This window comes from Orycteropus afer, unplaced genomic scaffold (assembly GCF_000298275.1).
Source record: "Orycteropus afer afer isolate SDZICR_OR568_19922 unplaced genomic scaffold, OryAfe1.0 scaffold00185, whole genome shotgun sequence".
NCBI lineage: Eukaryota > Metazoa > Chordata > Mammalia > Tubulidentata > Orycteropodidae > Orycteropus > Orycteropus afer.
The window spans coordinates 3,501,631-3,523,365 of record NW_006921772.1 but is presented as its reverse complement, the minus strand read 5'-3'; the positions used below and the strand labels follow the sequence as shown (position 1 = coordinate 3,523,365).

At 37.5% G+C, this 21,735-nt stretch overlaps 1 protein-coding gene across 1 annotated transcript in view; it reads right to left on the bottom strand.

Annotated features, from left to right (window-relative positions):
• Nucleotides 1–4,108: 4,108 nt before the first annotated feature.
• The window catches only part of ISOC1 (isochorismatase domain containing 1), a 25,046-nt gene continuing 7,419 nt past the window's right edge, over nucleotides 4,109–21,735 (bottom strand). Inside the window, exons 2-5 of the mRNA XM_007947460.1 lie at nucleotides 13,288–13,407; nucleotides 12,977–13,180; nucleotides 11,294–11,410; nucleotides 4,109–4,255 (exon numbers count right to left, since the gene is read on the bottom strand). Of these exons, the coding sequence (XP_007945651.1) occupies nucleotides 4,109–4,255; nucleotides 11,294–11,410; nucleotides 12,977–13,180; nucleotides 13,288–13,407 (588 nt within the window). The remainder of the gene's footprint in view (nucleotides 4,256–11,293; nucleotides 11,411–12,976; nucleotides 13,181–13,287; nucleotides 13,408–21,735) is intronic.

Here is a 21,735-nt window from a genome sequence, read left to right as displayed (position 1 = left end):
GGAGGGAAAGACAAAGGAAAGAGGTAACTATGGGGAGGAAGTGGGAAGGGAGCTGTTGTATTGTGGGAAATTGCAGACAATGTCATGAGACAAAGTATATGTTAGCTCCTGTACAGAAACTGAATGTGCTTTGTAAACTTTTACCCAAATCACAGTAAAAATTATAAAAAGGAAAAAAAAAAGGCTGAAGAACAGAGATCTCTCTGAAGACTAAGGTGCACCCAGCCCAAGCTATGGTATGTTCAATCTCATCATATGAATATGACACTTGGATAATGAATACAGAAGACTGAAGAGTTGATGCTTTTGAGTTGTGGTGTTGGCAAAGAATACTTAAAGTATCATGGACTGCCAAAGTATGTCCTGGAAGAAGTGCAGTCAGAATGCTTCTTGGAAATAAGAATGGCCAGATTTGGTCTCACTTATGAAGGGACCATTCTCCAGAGAAGGATACCAGGCTTGGTAAACTGGAGGGTCAACGAAAAAGGGGAAGGCCTTCAACATGATGGGCTGACACAGGGGCTGCAATGATGGGCTCAGGTATAGCAAGGATTGTGAGGCTGGCACAGGACGGGGCAGTGTTTTGTTCTGTTGTACACAGGGTCACTATGAGTTGGAGCTAGCTTGACAGCACCTAACAACACCAACAACAACAGAATACTTCCTTTACTTGTGTTCTTGATTTCTTTACTTACATCATTTAAAAGAATTTCACTATCCTACAAGATTATAGATACTTTCAATTTTAAGACCTAGTGTGCTAACCAGAAGGTTGGTGGTTCAAACCCACCAGCCACTCCTCAGATGGAAGGTTGGGCAATCTACTTCCGTAGTGATACTGCCTTGGAAACCCAAGGAGGGGTCACTATGAGTTTGGGCTGACTCGACAGCAAATAACAACAACAAAAGTGTATTAAAATCAATTCAGTATACCTATAAGAAGATCTCATCATCTTGGTTGGCATGATGTAAAAAAAGAAGGGAAAAGGCAGAATTTATTTTATTCTGAATTTTTACACTGTAGTGACGTTTATGAGCTGGACAATGAATAAGGAAGACCGAAGAAGAGTTGATGCTTTTGAGTTGTGGTGCTGGCGAAGAATGCTGAAAGTACCATGGACTGCTAAAAGAACTAACAGATCTGTCCTGGAGGAAGTGCAGCCAGAATGCTCCTTGGAAGCAAGAATGGCCAGACTTCGTCTCAACTATTTTGGTCATGTTGTAAGAAGGGACCATTCCCTGGAGAAGGATGTCATGCTTGGTAGGGTGGAGGGTCAACGAAAGAGGGGGAGGCCTTCAATGAGATGGATTGACATGGTGGCTGCAATGATGGGCTCAAGTATAGCAGGGATTGTGGGGCTGGCGCGGGATCGGGCAGTGTTTTGTTCTGCTGTGCATGGGGTCGCTATGGGTCGGAAATGACTCGATGGCACTTAACAACAACAAGTGACGTTTATGGACCTCTGACACAATTTAATTCAATTCACATTTATTGACCACGAGCTTCCTAAGAGTATTTTTATATCCTTAACATGAAATGTTCACAACTTATGTTTTCAAAAAGTGTTTCCAAATTGAGTATAAATAACATATAGTCCTTGCCTTCCACGACCTTCTAATCCAGAGGGCAATATGGAAACATTAAAACAGAATGAAATAAAATACTAAATCACACAATGTGGTCTGTGATATACAGAATAATGCCGCCCCCCAAAAAATATTACATCTTAATCCCAGAACCCATGGTAATGTTGTTTTATGTGGGAAAGGGATTGAATGTTGCAGATGAAATGAAGGTTGTTGATTAGCTGACATCAAGATAGGAAAATCAGCCATGATTACTCAGGTAGGCCTAATCTGATCATATCAAAATAGGAAGAAGGAGGCAGAAGAGTCAAAGATTCCAAGTGAGAAGAACTACACTTGCCTCTGAAGATGGACGGGCATCTCTAGAAGGTGAGAACAGTAAGGGAAAGGTTTTTCTCCTAGAGCTTCTAGAAGGAATGCAGCCCCAACCACCCCTTGATTTCTGGACTTCTGCCCTCTAGCCACCAGCCACTCCTTGGAAGGAAGGTTGGGCAATCTACTTCCACAGTGATACTGCCTCAGAAACCCAAGGAGGGGTCGCTATGAGTCGGGTTTGACTCGATGGCACATAACAACACAACACAACAACAGCCCTCTAGAAATGTAAGGAAATAAATCTGTGGTGTTTTAAATCACTAAATTTGTAATAATTTGTTATAACATCAAGAAGTTAATACAGGGCAACAGTATTGGCTCTAGCATGGAAAGGCTTCAATGCAGTGGTTTGGGTGCGGTCAAGGAAAGAGTTGTGTTAGTTACATCCTTGATGCTCAAGGTGTAGTCCCTTCTGAGCAGCTCTGGCAACAATTAGCAGATGATTGGAAATGCAGGATTTCAGGCTGTATCCTAGATCTACTGAATCAGAGTCAGTATTTTAACAAGAATCCTGGGTTATTCTGATTCTTACTATAGTTTGAAAAAGGAGCCCTAGTGGTGCAGTGGTTAAGAGCATGGCTATTAACCAAAAGGTCAATGGTTCACACCCACCAGCTGTTCTATGACAGTCTGCTTTTATAAAAACGTACAGCCTCGAAAGCCCTATTTTCTATTTTCGCTATAGGTGCTATGAGTTAGAAATGACTTGACAGCAATGAGTTTTGGGTTTTACAGTTTGAAAAACATAAAGCTAAGTTTATTAAAGACTATTTTAAAAATGTGGAGAAACTTGCTTCTTTTTAGCACACAAACTTATGGGGGGGGTAAAAAACACCTACAAGAAAAACTCGAGGGAGCTTGTTACCATTGACAAAAGAAACAAATATTTCTTCTGCTCTTAAGTAATGAAGACTCCTTAAGTTAAATCTACCCCTCCTCCCACAATGGCTTTCCCTTACTTGAAAATTCTCATGAGTTGAAAGATTTTAAATGCCAGAATTTTATTACCTTTAAATAAATATTAGAATCCTGAGAATAATACTCAGAGAGCCATCTTGTGGAAGATAAAATAATTTCATTCACATAATACATTTTCTTTAATCACTTTAATATAAAAGACAGCAATGTTCCATATTTCATATAATACTTCAAAAAAAGTTCAAGATCTTCTGATAATTATTCAATGAAAATAAACAAATGTATTGAAGGGTAGCAATGACTATAAATTAGTACTAGTAAACCATTACTGATGCCTTTGGCATTAACAGTGATGTTTGAAAAAAAAAATGGAGAATATTAGCTGAAATAGAATCTGGACATTTTAAATCTACGTTTTATTCAGACTTTATCTTTTTGCTAAATCCTGTGTCTGTACTCAAGATAACTGTAAGATAACTCAGCTAATGTCATACTTCAAAAGCCCTCCATTAATTATATGGCATTGCCAATTATTCCATCCATTTATAAAATTAAAGTAAGCAATGACTGAATGAGTCTTTCTAGGTAAGTTATTCAGCTAAAGAGGAAAATATTAACAGAGAATTAGTGATTAGAATAAGAAAATCAGCAAAATCAAGAAAGATATAACTGCATATAATTTGGTTTGATTAGATCAATGTACTTCACTCAATAAGTAGTCAACAACATAGTGAGGCGTTAATATAATCCAGAATCCTGTTTTCAAATGCTCATACAATAAACCTATTTCTATCAACCTGTAAAGTAAAAGCAATGAATCTACATTAACATTATAACATACATTTAAAATAATATAAAAGTCAATTACCAGTACAGTTTTTCATTAAAGTGCACAATTAAGAAAATTTCACAAGAGTGCACTTTTGAAAGTTATGATCAATGTATACAATGTAGACAAAGCAGGCACCTCTATTGTAATTTTTTAAAAATAAATAAAAGCATATTAACAAATAAAAGAAAGTAAAGAAAAGGTAAGCAGCACCTGAAGCCTTTGACATTGTAACTAAACACTGGTACCCGAATGGTCTAGCTGGTTAAGTTTTACTAAAAGGTGCAGAAAAGGAGCCACTTTTTGACTTAACGTTTTAGTTTAATAGAGATAAGCCTTGTCTGGGCTTACAGTCCTGTTCCTCCTGATGGCACATGGCGTATGAGTCCTTCAAACGTCCTATACTTTGGAAAGGAGACCCGACTCTGGAGCACTCGCCTTTATTAGGTTCTGAACTTCCTTGAATTTTGGATGGTCTTTATCAGCCACCAGCTGTAGCAGAACAGCCTCACTTGTGGTAACTATGATCCCAGTTCGAGCAAGACGCTTTGGAAAAAAAGACAGAAACATAAAGACAAAGAAAAAAGTGAGCATTAGAAAAAACACCATTTTAAAACCACAAAAGTATACTGGGCCAAAATAATTAGTATCCTCTATTAAAAGCACTGGTGGTTCGGTGGTTAAGTGATTTAAACCCACCAGCCACTCCACAGAAGAAAGATGCAGCAGTCTGCTTCCGTAAAGATTATAGCCTAAGAAAAGTATGTTGTTGTGGTTGTTATGTGCTGTTGAGTCAGACCTGACTCATAGCGACCCCTCCTTGGGTTTCCGAGGCCGTAATACTACGGAAGTAGATTGCCCAACCTTCTGAGGAGTGGCTGGTGAATTTGAACCACCAGCCTTCTGGTTAGCGTTCTATTCTGTTCCATAGGGTTGCCATGAGTTGGAATTGACTCAATGTCATATAACAACAACATTAAAAGCACAGACCCTAGCTACACTATCAAATTCAGTGATGGGGATAGATTTGAAAATTAGCCTGTTATGATTATCTCCCATATATGAAAAATGAACTAGAAACAAGAGAAAACAGGCAGCCAATATTATGACTTACACATGTCAGGGATAGGACAGTAATAAAGGCTAAAGACTAAAAAAGAGTATGACACGAAATGGTGTGAACTCTAGTTCCATCACTGAAGATTCTGACACTTTTAACTGTTGTTACTTCCTAACTATAACTTGCTGATTTTGAGGAGCTCTGGTGGTGCAGTGTTTAAGGCATTTGGCTGCTTACCAAAAAGATTGGTGGTTTGAGACCACCAGCCACTTCCTGGAAGACAGATGGGGTAGTCTGCTTCCATAAAGATTTAGAGCCTTGGAAATCCAATGACAATCGCTGAGTCACTATAAGTAGGAATTGACTCAATGGCAATGAGTTTGGTTTCTGGTTTTTAGAATTGGTGATTTGACCTTCACCTCTCAGTCATTTACTCAACTGCTTTTGACTTAATACTAAATTCATTAAACTCTTTTATTTCTATTTCTATTATTCAGATAAGTTGGCTTCTTCCACATTTCTCCCCTCAGCAATTTCACTGAGATATGAGATCATGATATGTGTGAATGTTTTTATGCATGGTATTTAGTGGTTACTTCTTCAAAAATTAGAAGGGGATGAGTAATAGTTGTAAGGCTTCATTAACTGTCTAAAATTTCTATTATGTTATCCAATTTCACATAACTAGTTTTTAAGTATATCAAAACTACTGCAGGAATTAAAAGTATCATTCTCAACTTCTCCCAAACACTGACATGTATCATTTGACTCTTCCTCATAAGGGTATCTCTGCCTGGCTAGGACTGGTGGGAGAAGAAAACAGTCTCAAGTGAGGTTTACAACTGTGCCTCTGGATGATAAGTGAACTACCATCATAAACTTTTTATAACCACTAGAGCACCGTATTTAAGGCTGTGTAAAATTTTTTGGTTATCTAGTGATGCTCTGACAGGAATATACCACAAAATGGGACAGCTTTCACAAACAGGAGTTTATTCTCTTACAGTTTTGGAGGCTAGAAGTCTGAGTTTAAAGTTCCGGGCTCTAAGAGCTGGGTGAAAACCCCTCAACCTTGGGCTTCAGCTCTGCCTCTTGCTCCCGGCCCACTGACGCCAGAGGCTTTCTTTACTCAGGCAGCTGCTGGCTGCTGAGGCTGACAAACCCAAGGTCGACAAGTAAAAACCAAACCACACAGCAGGCCATTGATTCAAGTCCAGAACAAGTCCCAAGATCACTAAGGCAACATGGCATACTGCTAAACAACTAGGCTACATGCAGGGATCAAGCATGCCATAAGCTAGAGACCATTCCTAAAGCTTCTCCTGTCATACAGAGTCAAATAGGGAATATATATACATATGGGAAGCAGCCCACCATCCCTAAAATGCAGCTACTCACCTACTCGTGGCAGATTCCACCATGGAGTTGATTGCCAGACTCATCATGGGGAACTATCCCATGCCACTCAAAACCAGACCCAGCCAAGCTGACATAAAACCTTAACTACTACATAAAGTTTCAATGACAGGTCAAGGAATGCTAAATTGGTCCAGTGTAATTATAATAAAAAAGGAGAAAAATCTCATGGGGAAGGAAAAAGATGTAGGAGATGGGAGTAAGAGAGAAGGAGTGGGACAAAGGAGAGATGAGGGAGAGAAAATGAGGGGAAAAGAGAGAAGGGGGAAGAAAAGAAAATTCTACAGAAGAGATTCATTCTTCTGACATAGTAGTTATCTTCAGGAAGGGGGGTGGTGGGTGGGTAGAGGGACAGTCAAACTTATCCCAAGAAATATCCACTGAAAGACCCATGGAAGATGATGAAATGGTTGGGGACAAATCAGGATCAGCATTTCTTCATAAAGAAGTCAGCACTTGAATAGCCAGGACAGCAGCATGTGGTGGGGGACAATTCTTCAGTAGAGGGATGGGCATCTATAGATCTAACCTTCACTCTGGCAGACTCTTCCTTCTCTGCCCTAAGGACAAAGTAGGGAGTATAAGTTCTTACTACTTATCAGAAAGTAAATGTGGACCAGGACCACCAGGACAGAAAAAAGTTCAGAGCAATTGACCAAAACTCCCAAGAAACAAAGAAGCAACAGCAGGTTGTTCTGACCCACAAACCTGAACATGCAGCAAAGACGGGGCAAAAAGCAAAGAGGTTAGTGGTCTTTATGTTCTGACAAGTATCAGGGCTAATTTATCTGAGCTTTAAAAAACACATCTAAAAGCCGTATCTTCTCCTTGCTTTTTAATTAAGTTCTATTATATCAAAACTCTTATATGACCACAAGTTGATTCTGACTCATAGTGACTCTATTCCACAGAACAGAACTGCTCCACAGGGTTTCCTAAGCTGAATTTCCAGGACTAGATCTTGAGGTCTTTTTGCCTATGGAGCCTCTGGGTGGGTTCAATCTTCAGCCTTCTGATTAGCAGCCAAGCACGTAACCACTGGGCCACTAGGACTGCTTGGAAAATCTCAAAGTACTGTGTGCTGGCTTCAGACAGAATAGGGACTGTATACAAGGCTGGCTGCAGCCCAGCTATGAGAAAGCAGCATAGAACGTAGTCAACAGACCTGCATTAAAACCCAGCTCTCTCCCTTTGCCTTGCACCGCCTTCCTCTCAGCTCTTTCTTGAATATGTTGATTTTCAATGATTCTGTCTGATCTGAACGTGAATCACAGACTTCCAATGTCTGTGAGAGTGCTTTATAAACTCTCAGGTGCTAACAAAGATCAGTTCTCACTAATTTTTCTAGTTCCTTGGAGAGGCAAGAAGGAGAGAAAACTGTTTCCAGGTCTAAACAGGTCTAAGGAAGAAATATGACAATCTAGAAGAAGCCATTCTACAATGTCCAACTTTCCCCGGTGCTCTGCTGACTAGGGCCCGGTCCACTCCACACCAACAGTCCTCACTGATGCAGAGGCAGACTGGGACATCTCGTCTCCACTTGTCACAGAAATCCATTTTAGTAAACGGAAACCTCAATGTTAATTAGCTTCAAGACTAGGATGTGGCCAATACTGACTGAGTTTCAACATTATCTAGCTGTGTTAGGGCAAAGCATGGCTCAGCAAAAATGCAAAATGCTTAGATGTGGTTTCTAGACCTTCCCATAGTGACTGCATGCACCAGCCTGAGGGGTGTCTAAGGAGTGAGAAAGAACAACAGGCAGCTTCCTGCCCACCACCCTGAACTATGAGAATACCCACAATGATGGTTCTGACCCCTCTCTCGCTTTCTTTCCTGGCTTAAAGGGCAATTAAAATTCTAGCTGTTTAATGCATGTAGGTACATATCTTAATAGGCTTCCAAACTTCTTCCCATACAATTGCAAAGCCAGTCCAACTAGGCCAAATGAAAAGAAAGGTTACTCTGACCCACAAACCTAAAAATTCAAGAGCACAAAATTATGACAGTGTCAGAGAGGGAAAAGAAATGACTAAGCCTATTAAATTTCCAAGAAGCACTAAAAACTCCCCAAAAGTACAAACACATCAAGAGAGAATTTTATTCTATTTGATTCTTCATTTCCTCTATAAGTATCAGTTAAAAGAAATAATGGTGACACATAGTAGATGATCAAAAAACATTTGCTGAGCACACATCACAGAACCTGGCACAACAGAGGTTTCAATAAGGCTAACTATAAATCTTATTGCCTACTAAGATTGCTATATTAATAATGTCAGTCTCAGGAATAATCTTTAGTTGTGCTCTAAAGCAAAAGAGAAGAAGGGGAGATGGTTGCATTGTTATTTAACTTTCATAGTCATAGAATAAAAGAGAAAACATTTTCTCAATATTTCAAGGTCAAACAAAATCACCTCCATTTTCAAGTGAGAGAAAAACAGAAATATGGCAAGTTTCCTCCACTACCACTTAACCTACTCTAGAACTTTTTTGTTTTCTTTCAACTTCAACACTTTTAATGATGGGAAATGCTGGTTGTTCCCAATAAATAAAATAAAATAAAATAATCCACTGCCATCGAGTCAATTCTGACTCACAGGAACCCTTTAAGACAGAGTAGAACTGCCCACTAGGGTTTCCAAGGCTATAAATCTTTACAGAAGCAGACTGCTTCATCTTTCTCCATCAGAGTGGCCGGTGAGTTCAAACCACCAACCTGCTGGTTAGCAGATGAATGCTTCAATCACTGCACCACCCGAGCTCTAGGCCCTTTCAAATACAACCTAGACAACAGATCCTTTCTTTATCCATTTCTCAGGCCTCCTTCCTTACAGGTCTCAGAGGAGGTTTATACATTTCTGAGAAGACAAAAAATGAAATTTAAAGGAAAAAGCAGCAGCCAGTATTTGAATGTTTAATGTGTCAGGCACTGTATGAAGTGTTATCATCAACACGTTACTCTCATTTAATCCTCACAAAAATCCTATGATGTAATGGCTATTATTATTTCCATTTTACCAATTAGTAATCTGAGGTGTAAGGTTAGATAACTTGTTCAAGGACACAAAATTATGAAATGACAACAGAACTTGAATTAAAACCCTTATGAACACGCCCTCTCTGGGCTGCTAATCACAGAAGATTACAGACTGCCTCTCAAAGAATGAAGTTCAGATGGTAAACAGCTGGCCATATTTTTATTGAGTCTCATGGGAAGACAGAATTAACGATCAAAATTTTCTGTAATAAAAGCCACAATAAAGACATATCAAAGAAAGCTTACATGAATGTAGGAGAAAAGTCCTTGACATTTCTTTATAAAACATGGAAACAAGCTAACAAGGTTTTTACTTTGTTTTGTTCATTATGTTTCTTATTTTTTTACTCCCTTGGAAACACTTCAAGTTCCAGACCACAGCATTACAACAAAGGTTATCCAAAAACAAAAAAGAACTTCTTGCTGAGAAGGTGAGGACCTGTGACAGGAAGTATGTAAACTCAGGCAACCAAAGAAACTCACCAAGTGGGAGTTGATTAACTCAGGACTGTAAAGTGCCTTAAATATCTTTGCTGACATTGGAAACAGCAACACTTCACTTAGTACCTAGCTACCAAGGAGGTTTCAATAGTGCAAACAGATTTGAAAATAGTTCTAAAAAAATAAACAAAAGTATTTCCACCTCTATTCCAATAGTCGGACTCACTGCTTAAGAAATAACAAAGAAGGGATGGCCAACCAGGGCCTTAGCTGCGTTTGCCAGCTACCCACTTGCTTCTGCCTCATCCCTCCCCCACTGCCCTTTATTCTTCTTTTTTCTTCTCACTAGTCTTTGCCCTTTCTAATAGCTTTGACCTACCTTACCACCCTAGGGAACACTTTAGGCTAACTAGAGGATTTAGCAATCCTGTAGATAAAGCAGGTCATAGGTCAACCTGCACATGAACACTGAAGGGTCTCAAATACAATCTATATTTCCCATTGTTAATAAAAATAGAACTGTTAAAGAACTCAAGCAATTAAATCCACATGACAGTACTCTAATGTTATTATACAACAACCCAACACACTGCCATCAGATGTGACTCAGAGCAACCCCTCCTTGGGTTTCTGAGGCGGTATCCCTCCAGAAGTAGATTGCCCAATCTTCCTTCCGAGGAGTGGTTGCTGGGTTTGATCCTCCAGCCCTCTGGTTAGCAGTCAAATACCTTAGGCACTACACCACCAGAGCTTCTACATTATTATAGAATTTGAATTAAATACGAAAAAATAGACCCACACACAAAATGAAGACCAAACACAAAATGAAGTTTTCAAAGGACTGCATGGTAATTTCAATAGCTTTGGAATAAAAATGCTTATGTAAGAGTACTATTACACAATAATGACAAAAAAAAATTATTAACTTCTTGACTCTAGTTTCAGAAAGCAAAAAACACTGTATGTGAGTTGTGTCCACTTTGGTTATATACCTCCTACTCCCAGAAATTCAAGTCTAAGGAGGCAGAAGCAGGCTTAGGCCCAATTTGCCCTAGTATTTTGGTCACTATCTGGCTGAGTTAAACCCAGTTGAACTGTTTCAATTTGTAAATCTTTAAGTAGTTAGTTCAGGCCAGGCCTCTTAGAATATGTCTCAGTTCATGTACAAAAGTACAGGGAAGTTACAAAAAACATGGAAAGAAGCTTTTGGCTTTACTAGAAATCTAATTCTAAGGAGGATACAAGAAATAAAATAGGATAGGAGCTCTGGCAGCACAGTGCCTAAGGCACTTGACTGCTAACTAGAAGGCTGGAGGTTCAAACCCACTAGCCACTCCTCAGAAAGAAGGTTGAGCAATCTACTTTCGTAGTGATACCGCCTCGGAAACCCAAGGAGGGGTCACTATGAGTCAGGTCTGACTCAATGGCACATAACAACATCAACAATAGTGGCAAAACCTCAATGGTCAGTAAATGCAATCAAGTCTCTGGAAATCATTTGGGTCTGATATGATCAAACTAGTATCAAATTAAAGAGGTAAACCTACTACTGCTATAAAACATGTAATACTCTTTAAATTTATTTGGAAAACTTCATAAATAATTTATTTTAAAGCAGATCAGTTACCTCAAGAGCAAACATCCGATCCATCATGCTTCTTGATGAGGTGGCATCAGCAACAATATGAACCTCAATACCTCGGCCAACTAGCTCCAGAGCAGTTTGTTGGATGCACACATGAGTCTAGTAGAAAAAGTAAAGAATCATACATAGTAAATGAAAAGTATGTTATAAGCATACAACAAGATAAAGCAGAAAGAGCATTTCAAATCTAATGACCTTGTTCTAGACCTAGGTTTGCCTTGAGTTCACTAGGTGATCTTGAGCGTAAACCCACATACCTGGCTTTGGTTTACTTACTTGTACAATCAGTAATAGGATTATATCAATGCTTCTGCTACTAGGAAAGTTGAACATATTCTTATATGAATATGCTCTGTGAGAATTTTTTTTTAAGACCTTTATCTGTGTCGTCTGTACGACCTTTAACGTAGCTGCCTGCTACCACTCAGTTATGGTGGCACTTTCATTTGTGTTTATTTCTACACTCACATCAAATGCCAACCACAAATAATGATTTTGCAGTACTGCAGACTGAGAAAATAGTGAAAAAACTGAGTCATTAAAGGCACCCAATAACGTAGGCCAAACTAAGTGACATGGCCAAAAAAATACCCAGTTTATATCACCAGCAAATGTATTACACAGATCCCATCATTTTTAAGTACTAACTTGTACTAATTCATTAGGAGAGAACAAAGAGTAAAAAACATGTTCCAGCAATAACCAATGAACACAGATTTTAGTAACAACACAACGTCGACCTTAACTTCACATGATAAGAGACCTTTGGAGAATTATCAACTGATGGCCATTAAAATACACATTGGAGGACAACTCCAAGATAACTATGATTTAGCTTGAGAGACAATTACGATGAACAAGCAAAAAAAGTGCAAAAGTCAGCAACAGCAGGGAGTATAACATATTTATACAAATGGGTTTTCTCTATATTCTCATTATTTAATTCAAAATACAGAAATGCTTAGTGTACATTTAAACCTGAGGCTACACCTACACTTTCGTACTACTGGGAGTTAACATCATAACAACAAAGACATATTAAATTAACATTATTTTGTTCTTAATTTTTTTCAATGTTAGGTTAATAGTTGTTTAAAAGCTATGAACAAATACCTAGATTGTCTGCCCATTTTTGAAAAAACAACACAAAATCGATTTAAATTAGTATTAGGAATCCATGAGGATATTTTTTTTCCTTTAAGAGAATATGTACATGATTCTAGTTTGAAAAACAACCAACTACATGACTTTCAAGGTTGTTACAGCAGAAAAATATGACCAAAGCAAAATTCCACAAGACATAAAAAAATATTGCCTTTGGTGAAAATGTATTCCAATATAGTGGTTAGACATGTGGTCCAAGAACCAATCACCTGGATTCATATCTAGCTCCATACTTTTCCAGCTCTATTATCTTGGCCACTGTGCTGTTTCTTGATTCATAAATGGGATGACTAAGAATACTTTAGCTCACTGGGTTGTTGTGAGGATTTAATGAGTTAATAAAGTGCCAAAATCAATGTCATGCAAATAGTTAATACCTAATGAATGGTGTTTATTTTTCATCATCATTGCTACTTAAATGGTACTCCCTATACAAAACTGCCTTCTGCAAATACAAGTTTTCTGCAAATTATATCAAATCCAAACACAACAAGTACTTACTTCTACTCCAAATAATACAACACTCCTGACTCCTGGAATCTCTGCTAACGCAGCCTCTACTTCTGGTAATACCATTGAAAACTTGGTCTTTGGAAGTACCAGTTTTACACCTGTTAAGTCAATTTCTTGAACAGTGCTCCCAAGACCTTTAGGATATTGTTCTGTTACAATAACTGGAATTCCTAAGATCCTGGCTCCTTGCAACTGCAAAAGTAACCAGAAAAAGAAAACAATTAGTAATATATATACCTATGTGAATATATGATTACATATCGTGCTTCAGCAAACTGGAAAAAAATACACAAACATACCAATCTTTGTCCCACACTAATAATATCCCCAAAATACTTGATAGCTGGTCTGAATCTTTCCTGCATGTCACAGCAGAAAAACACAGTGCTTGAAGGTGTAAGATTTCCCAGGGTTGTGAGCTGTGGGAAAAGAGAAAAAGAATGATTTAGTACTTATTATACAATAACATTTATTTTCAGTGGAAATCATTAATGAAAGAAAAATGATCCTACTATTTGACCCAATTTTTACAACTCTTAACCAAAACAAATTATCTGGATTACAAGGAGAAAAAATATTCACAAAGATGTTTACTAAATTGCTCCTCATAAAGAAAAATCAGAAATAAGCCAAAGCCAACAATATAGAAATGGTTTAACACTTTTAATATGTTCATATGACAAAATATTTCTAGACAATTAAAATAATATCTGTATGTTTTCAAAGAATTTGTAACATCAAAGGAAAATTGTTCATATGTTCATAATATAATGTGAATAAAAAGCTGACCACAGTTTAATAGCATTTCAATCATGTAAAAAGTAACAGCAAATATATGAAAACATTAACAATGTTTATACAGAAGTGGTTAGATTATTGGTAATTTTTTCTTTATACTTTTCTTATATTTTCCAAGTATTGATCACAAAGCATGTATTACTTTAATAATCAAGATAAAAATGTTATTTACAATACTAAAATCTTGAATTTTATGGTAGAGTTGCTTATAAGTAGAAAGACTGGAATATAAAATAATTGGTGGCAGAGACGATACCAAATGAAACTCACTGCCATCAAGTCAATTCCAACCCATAGCGACCCCCTTTGGGTTTCCATGGCTGTAAATCTTTTTTTTCTTTACATTTTATTGAAATATGATTTATGTACAGTGAAATACACAAAACTAAAGTGCCGTGGGTCAATGCTTTTTTTTTTTTTTTTCAGTGTTCCCTCCTCTCTCCTCCCACTCCTGGTAAACACAAAGAAAGTTTCCTTCCATATATAAACCTTTCTTTGATTTTTTACAATAATGAACTAATACTATATTTGTCCTTCTGTGATTGACTTATTTCACTCAGCATAATGTCCTCCAAGTTCATCCACATTATACGGTATTTTGCAGATTCTACCTTATTCTTTAGTGTTGCGTAGTATTCCCTTGTCTGTATGCACCATAGTTTGGTTATCCATTCTTCTGTTGATAGGCACCTAGGTTGTTTCCATCTTTTGGCTATTGTAAATAGTGCTGTGATGAACATGGATGTGCATATCTCTGTTCATGTCCTGGCTCTCACTTCTGTAGGATATGTACCTAGTAATGGGATGGCTGGGTCAAATGGTATTTCTAATTCCAACTTTTTAAGGAATCTCCATACTGCTTTCCACAGTGGTTGTTATCATTTTACAGTCTCACCAGCAGTGTGTAAGAGTCCCAATCTCTCCATTCCTCACCAGCATTTGTTATTTTCTGTCTTGTTGAACTTTGCCATCAGTACTGGGGTGAGATGGTATCTCACTGTTGCTTTGATTTGCATCTCTCTGATGGTTAATGACCGTGAGCATTTCTTCATACATTTGCTGGCCCCTTGAATATCCTCTTTGGTGAAGTGTCTATTCATGTCTTCTGCCCATTTTTTAATTGGATTGTTAATCTTTTTGTTGGCAAGGTGTTGCGAGTTTTCTATAAATTTATCTTGTCAGATACGTCGTTGCTGAATATTTTTTCCCCATTTTGTAGGTTCTCTTCTGAGTCTTCTGGAGAAGTCTTTTGAAACACATTAAGTTTTAGAAGGCCCCATTCATCTAGTTTATCTTCAGTTGTTTGTGCATTTAGTGTTATGCTTGACAGTCTATTAATGCGAGATGGTAAATCTTTATGGAAGTAGATTGCTGAGTCTTTCTTCCATGGAGTGGTGGGCAGGTTTGAACTACTAACTTTTTGGTTAGCAGTCAAATGCCTTAGGCACTACGGCACTAGAGCTCCTTTTCAGAGACTCTGAAATACAAAAAATGAAAACAGAAACATATCTAGAACAAATCCAGAATTATTACTAAAGTCGAGAGAACAATAGTAAGATGGATTCCCTGGGTGGTGAAATGGTTAACATGATGGGCTGCTAACTGAAAGGCTAGAGGTTCGAGTCCATGCAATGTCACTTCAGAACAAAGTTCTGGCAATCTACTTCCAAAATATCAGCCACTGAAAATCCTACAGAACACTGTTCTACTCTGATATGCATGGGGTCACCATGAGTCAGAACTGACATGAAAACTAGTTTTATTTTTAGAATTCAAAAACACCACAATGCAATGATGCCATGCACATCACCACTGTTAAATGAAATGCCTTGTGCTGTGAGAGGAACAGATACCAGTTTAACATTTGCACTCTCGAACGTATTTGTCATAATTAGGAAAACAAAACAAAAAAGAACGAAATTGGGTATTAGATTACTAAACATCATATTAAGTATTATAGTTTGTGATTCCAACAAATTGGGTCCAATAAAGATCTACTGAAAAACAAAACTCATCATTGAATACAAGAAGTTAATCTCATTAGATTCTTAAAAGTGAATGATTCTTTCATTTCTATGTTCTCCAATTGTAGAAAGCTTGGTAAAAGATGTGTTCTGATCCAAAGGAACCTATACAATTCCTCTCACCACAGTAAGATCAGTATGATTTAATATCTTTGAATCTTTATGATATGATTTGCAGAACAAATTGTTATTTGTGACCATGTATTTAAAATTATCAGTGAACATTCAATCTTGGCTCCTGAGGCTCAAAATCTATATATTTTCTTTTAATATACTTGAACCATGAGTTCCTAATTGTCCACAATGAGTTCAGGGCACATTGTTAAAATCAGCCTGCCTGCAACTGAAATTATAGTGATGCAACTCAGCCAACCTCACCAGTCTACCACAAATGACAACCAGTAAGCAACTGCATACCTGTGCTCGTGGCCATGCACTGACATGCTTACAGCTTATACTTGCTTACAGCTCTTGTTCTCAGATCCTATTTTGGACTACTGACTAACTCTATAGTCACTCCTAACAAGTTTGGTTTCTGGCTTCTAAATCCATAGAAAGTTATAAACAGCAAATCAGAAAGGAAGCCACTGGAGGTAGGCAAATATATAGCAGCAAAAAATTATAGTTGTCAGAGAAAAGAGTCAAAATATAATAAAAGCTGATCAAAACTGAAATTTAGGCCCATAGTGAAGGCTTAACAAGTTGTACAGGCAGCTCCAGGGTTGTGAACAACTCCTACTTGCCTTTAATGTTATGCAAATTTGTTCTTACTTTGAAATAACTGAACTAACCCCTACTGGCAAAATATTCATCACAATCACCTTCACTTGCTACACGTGCAGCTTTTAAATCACTGAAAAGGCTTCAAGTCTTTTCTTGTACTAAGTAAAGTTACATATACAGAAGGTGAACTATGCCGGGATTGAGAAATTGAAAAGAAACGGCATGGCATTAATCATCAAAAAGAACATTTCAAAATCTGTCCTGATGTAAAATGCTATACAAAACCAAACTCACTGCCATCAAATCAGATTCAACTCACAGAGACTCCTCCTTGGGTTTCTGAGGCAGTCTCTCTACGGAAGTAGATTGCCCAGTCTTCCTTCCGAGGACTGGCTGGTGGGTTTGAATCATCAGCCTTCTGGTTAGCAGTCACATGCCTTAGGCACTACATCCAATCTGAATTTATAGACTGTCTCAAAAACATATTTGATGCACTAAACACCACTGACCAAAGACCCCACAAGTTGTTGGATGACATCAAGGATATCATATATGAAGAAAGCAAAGAGTCATTACAAACATAGAGAAGAGAGAAAAGACAAAAATGGATGTCAGCCACTAGAAAGGAAAACTACATACCAATATCCCTCATGATTATAGATGCAAAAATCTTCAACAAAATTTTAGCCAATAGATTCCAACAACATATTAAAAAAATAATACATCATGATCAAGTGGGATTCATACCAGGTATGCAAGGATAGTTCAATATTAGAAAAACAATCAATGTAACACATCACATAAGTAAAATAAAGGAAAAGAATCACATGATTGTATCAGTAGATGCAGAAAAGGCATTTGATAAAATCCGACACCCATTCCTCAGAAAAATAGAAGGAAAATTCCTATCATAATAAAGGGCATATATGCAAAACCAACAGCCAGCACTATTCTTAATGGAGAGAGACTGAAACCATTCCCCTTGCAAACAGGAACAAGACAAGGATGTCCTGTATCTCACTTCTATTCAACATTGTATAGAAGTCCAAGCCAGGGCAATAAGGCTAGAAAGGGAAATCAAAGGCATCCAAATTGGTAAGGAAGAAGTCAAACTATCCCTATTTGTAGGTGATATGGTCTATACACAGAAAACCCAGGAGACTCAGCAAGAAAACTACTAGAATTTACTGAAAGATTTAACATAGTGGCAGGATACAAGAGCAACATACAAAAATCAGTTAGATTCCTCTACACCAGCAAAGAGGTCTCTGAAAAGGAAAAAAGGAAATCAGTATCATTCATAATAGGTACCAAAAAGATTAAATATTTGGGAATAAATCTTACCAAGAACACAAAAGACTCATACAAAGAAAACTACAAAACACTATTTCAAGAAACTGTAAGGGATCTACATAAATGAAGAACATACTATGCTCATGGATGGGAAGATTTAATATTGTGAAAATATCAATACTACTTAAAGCATCTATATATTCAATGTAATCCTGATCTACAGGCCAACAACATTCTTCAAAGTCATGGCAAAACTAATCACTAATTTTATATGAAAAGGAAAGAGATCTTGGATAAGCAAAGCATGACCAAAGAAAAAGAACAAAGTAGGAGTTTTCACACTCCCAGGTCTCAAAACCTACTATATAGCCACAGCTGTCAAAGCAGCCTGATATTGGTATAATGACAGACACAAAGTTCAGCAGAACAGAAATAAGAACCCAGAAATCAATCCATCAACCTATGGTCAGCTGATCTTTGACAAAGGGGCTGAAATCCATTCAATGGAGAAGAAATCCATTCAATTCAATAGCCTCTTTAACAAATGGTCCTGTTAAAATGGAATATCTATTTGCAGAAAAATAAAACAAGAGCCACACCTCACGCCACTCACAAAAACTAACTCCAGATGGATCAAAGACTAAAGTATGAAACCTAAAACTATAAAGTTTATCAAAGAAAACAGGGGCATTTTTTTTTTAACTTGTGGCATAAATATACAATCAAGCATAACCCAAGATGCACAAGCAGCAGAAAACAAACTAGATTGGGATCTTCTAAAAATTAAATTCGTATGTGGATCAAAAGACTTCTCCAAAAGTATAAAAGGAGAACCTATAGAACAGGAAAAAAATATTTGGCAATGACGTATCAGACAAAACACTTATCTCTAAAATTCATAGAAAACCCCAACACCTCAACATCAAAAAGACAAACAATCCAATTAAAAAATGAGCAGAAGACATGAACACTTCACCAAAGAGGATATTCAAGCAGCCAATAAACACATGAAGAAATGTTTGTGATCATTAACCATTAGAAAGATGCAAATCAAAAAGCCATGAGATACCATCTCACCTCAGTACTAATAGCAAAGTTCAGCAAGACAGAAAATAACAAATGCCAGTGAGGATGTGGAGAGATTGGGACTCTGCTACACTGCTGGTGGGACTGCAAAATGATATGACCACTGTGGAAATTGTTATGGCAATTCCTTAAAAAGTTGGAAACAGAAGTACCATTTCATCTAGCAATCTTATTACGAGGTATGTATCCTAAAGAAGTGAGAGCCAGGACATGAATAGATATATGCACACCCATGCCCATCATAGCACTATTTACAACAGCAAAGAGATGGAAACAACCTAAATGCCCATCAACCAAAGAATGGATAAACAAACTGTGGTACAGACACACAATGGAATAGTATGCAACCCTAAAGAATAATGTAGACTCTGCAAAACATCGTATAATGTGGATGAACTTGGAGCACATCATGCTGAGTGAAATAAGTCATTCACAGATGGACAAATGTTGTATTAGTCCTTTATTGTAAAAAAATCAAGAAAAGGTTATATACAAAAGGAAACTTTCTTTGTTGGTTACCAGGGATGGGAGAGGAATGGAGGGAAAATTCCTAGATAGGTTGGAAAAAAAAAAAACAGACACACACACATAGACAGACAGACAGATAGATAGATAGATAAATAGAAAAATGTACAGGTATATACCCAAGATTATTAGTGGTTACCAGAGGTAGGAGGGAAGGGGGAAGAGGAAGCTTTTGTTTGGTGGGCATTGAGTTTATGCTAATAGGTGGCAGAATATTTTGGAAAAGAATAGCAGTAATGGATTGACACAGTGGTTGCAACGATGGACTCAGGCATAGCAGGGATCTTGGAACTGGCACAGGACCGGGCAGTGCTCATTCAGCTGTACATGGGGTTGTTATGAGTCGGAGATGACTCGACAGCACCTAGCAACAATAACAACAGCCATAATGGTGGCACATGAAAAATGTCATCAATGTCCCTTAGTTGTAAATGTGGAATCTGTTATGTTAGTGGATGTCTCGTTGTATATATTTTCAGCACAATAAAAGTAAAAAAAAAAAAAAGAGAGAGAGAGAGAGAGAAACAAGGAAAATGGATGTCAGAAGAGACTCTGAAACTTGCTCTTGAATGCAAAGTAGCTAAAGTGAACAGAAGAAATGATGAAATAAAAGAGCTGAACAGAAGATTTCAGAGGGAGCTATAGAAGACAAAGTATAGCATTATAAATGAGATGTGCAAAGACCTGGATTTATAAAACCAAAAGGAACAAGCATGTTCTACATTTAATCAAGCTGAAAGAACTGAAGAAAAAGTTCAAGCCTCGAGTTGCACTACTAAAGGATTCTATGAGCAAAATACTAAACAATGCAGGAAACATCAGAAGTAGATAGGAATACACAGAGTCAATGTACCAAAAAGAAATGTGTCAACGTTAGACCATTGCAGGAGTAGTGTATGATGAATATGATGAACGATTGATGGTACAGAGGGAAGAACTCCATGCTGCACTGAAGGCACTGGTGAAAAACAAGGGTTCAGGAATGGATGGAATACCAATTGAGAAGTTGCAACACATAAATGTAATGGTAAAAGTGCTCTCTAGTCTATAAAAAGAAATCTGGAAAACAGCTGCCGGCCAATGGTAGAAGAGATCCATATTTGTGCCCATTCCAGAGAAGGGTGAGCCAACAGAATGTGGAAATTATTAACAGTATCATTAATATTACATGCAAGTAAAACTTTGCTGAAGATAATTCAAAGACATTTGCAACAGTACATAGAGAATTGCCAGAAGTACAATCCAGAGTCAGAAGAGGAAGTGGAATGAGGGATGTTATTACTGATGTCAGGTGGATCTTGGCAGAAAGCACAGAATAGCAGACAGATGTTTACTTGTGTTTATTGACTATGCAAAGGCATGTGACCGTGTGGATCATAACAAATTATCGAACAACACTGCCAAGAATTGGAATTCCAGACCACTTAATTGTGCTCATGTGAAACCTGTACAGAGACCAAGAGTCAGTCATTCAACTAAAGAAGGGGATATGGCATGGTTTAAAATTAGGAAAGGTGGGCATCAAGGTTGTATCCTTTCATTATACTTATTCAATCTGTACACTAAGCACATAATCCAAGAAGTTGGACTATATAAAGATGAACATGGCATCAAGATTGGAGGAAGATTCATTAACAACCTGCAATACGCAGATGACACAACTTGGCTTGCTGAAAAGTGAAGACGGATTTGAAGCACTTAATGATAAAGATCAAAGACTACAGCCTTCAGTGTGGATTATATCTCAACATAGAGAAAACAAAATCCTCACAACTGGACCATTAAGCAATGTCATGAAAAAAAGAGAAAAGATAGATTTCATTTTACTTGGGTCCACAATCAACACCCATGGAAGCAGCAGTCAAGAAATCAAATGACATACTTCCATCGGGCAAATCTGCTGCAAAAAACTAAGTTTCAAAAAGCAAATATGTCAGTTTAAAAACTAAGGTACACCTGACCAAAGCCATAGCATTTTCATTTGCCTCAAATGCATGTGAAAGCTGGACAATGTATAGGGAAGACCAAAGAAGAATTGATGTCTTTGAATTATGGTATCAGCAAAAATATTCAATAGACCATGGACTGCCAAAGAACAAACAAATCTGTCCTGGAAGAAGTACAGCCAAAATGTTCCTTACAAGTGAGGATGATGAGATCTCATGTACTTTTGACATGATATCAGGAGGGACTAGTCTCTGGAGAAGTGTATAATGCTTTATAAAGCAGATAGTCAGTGAAAAGAGGGGAGATTCTAAACAAGATGGGCTGACACAATGACTACAACAATGGGCTCAA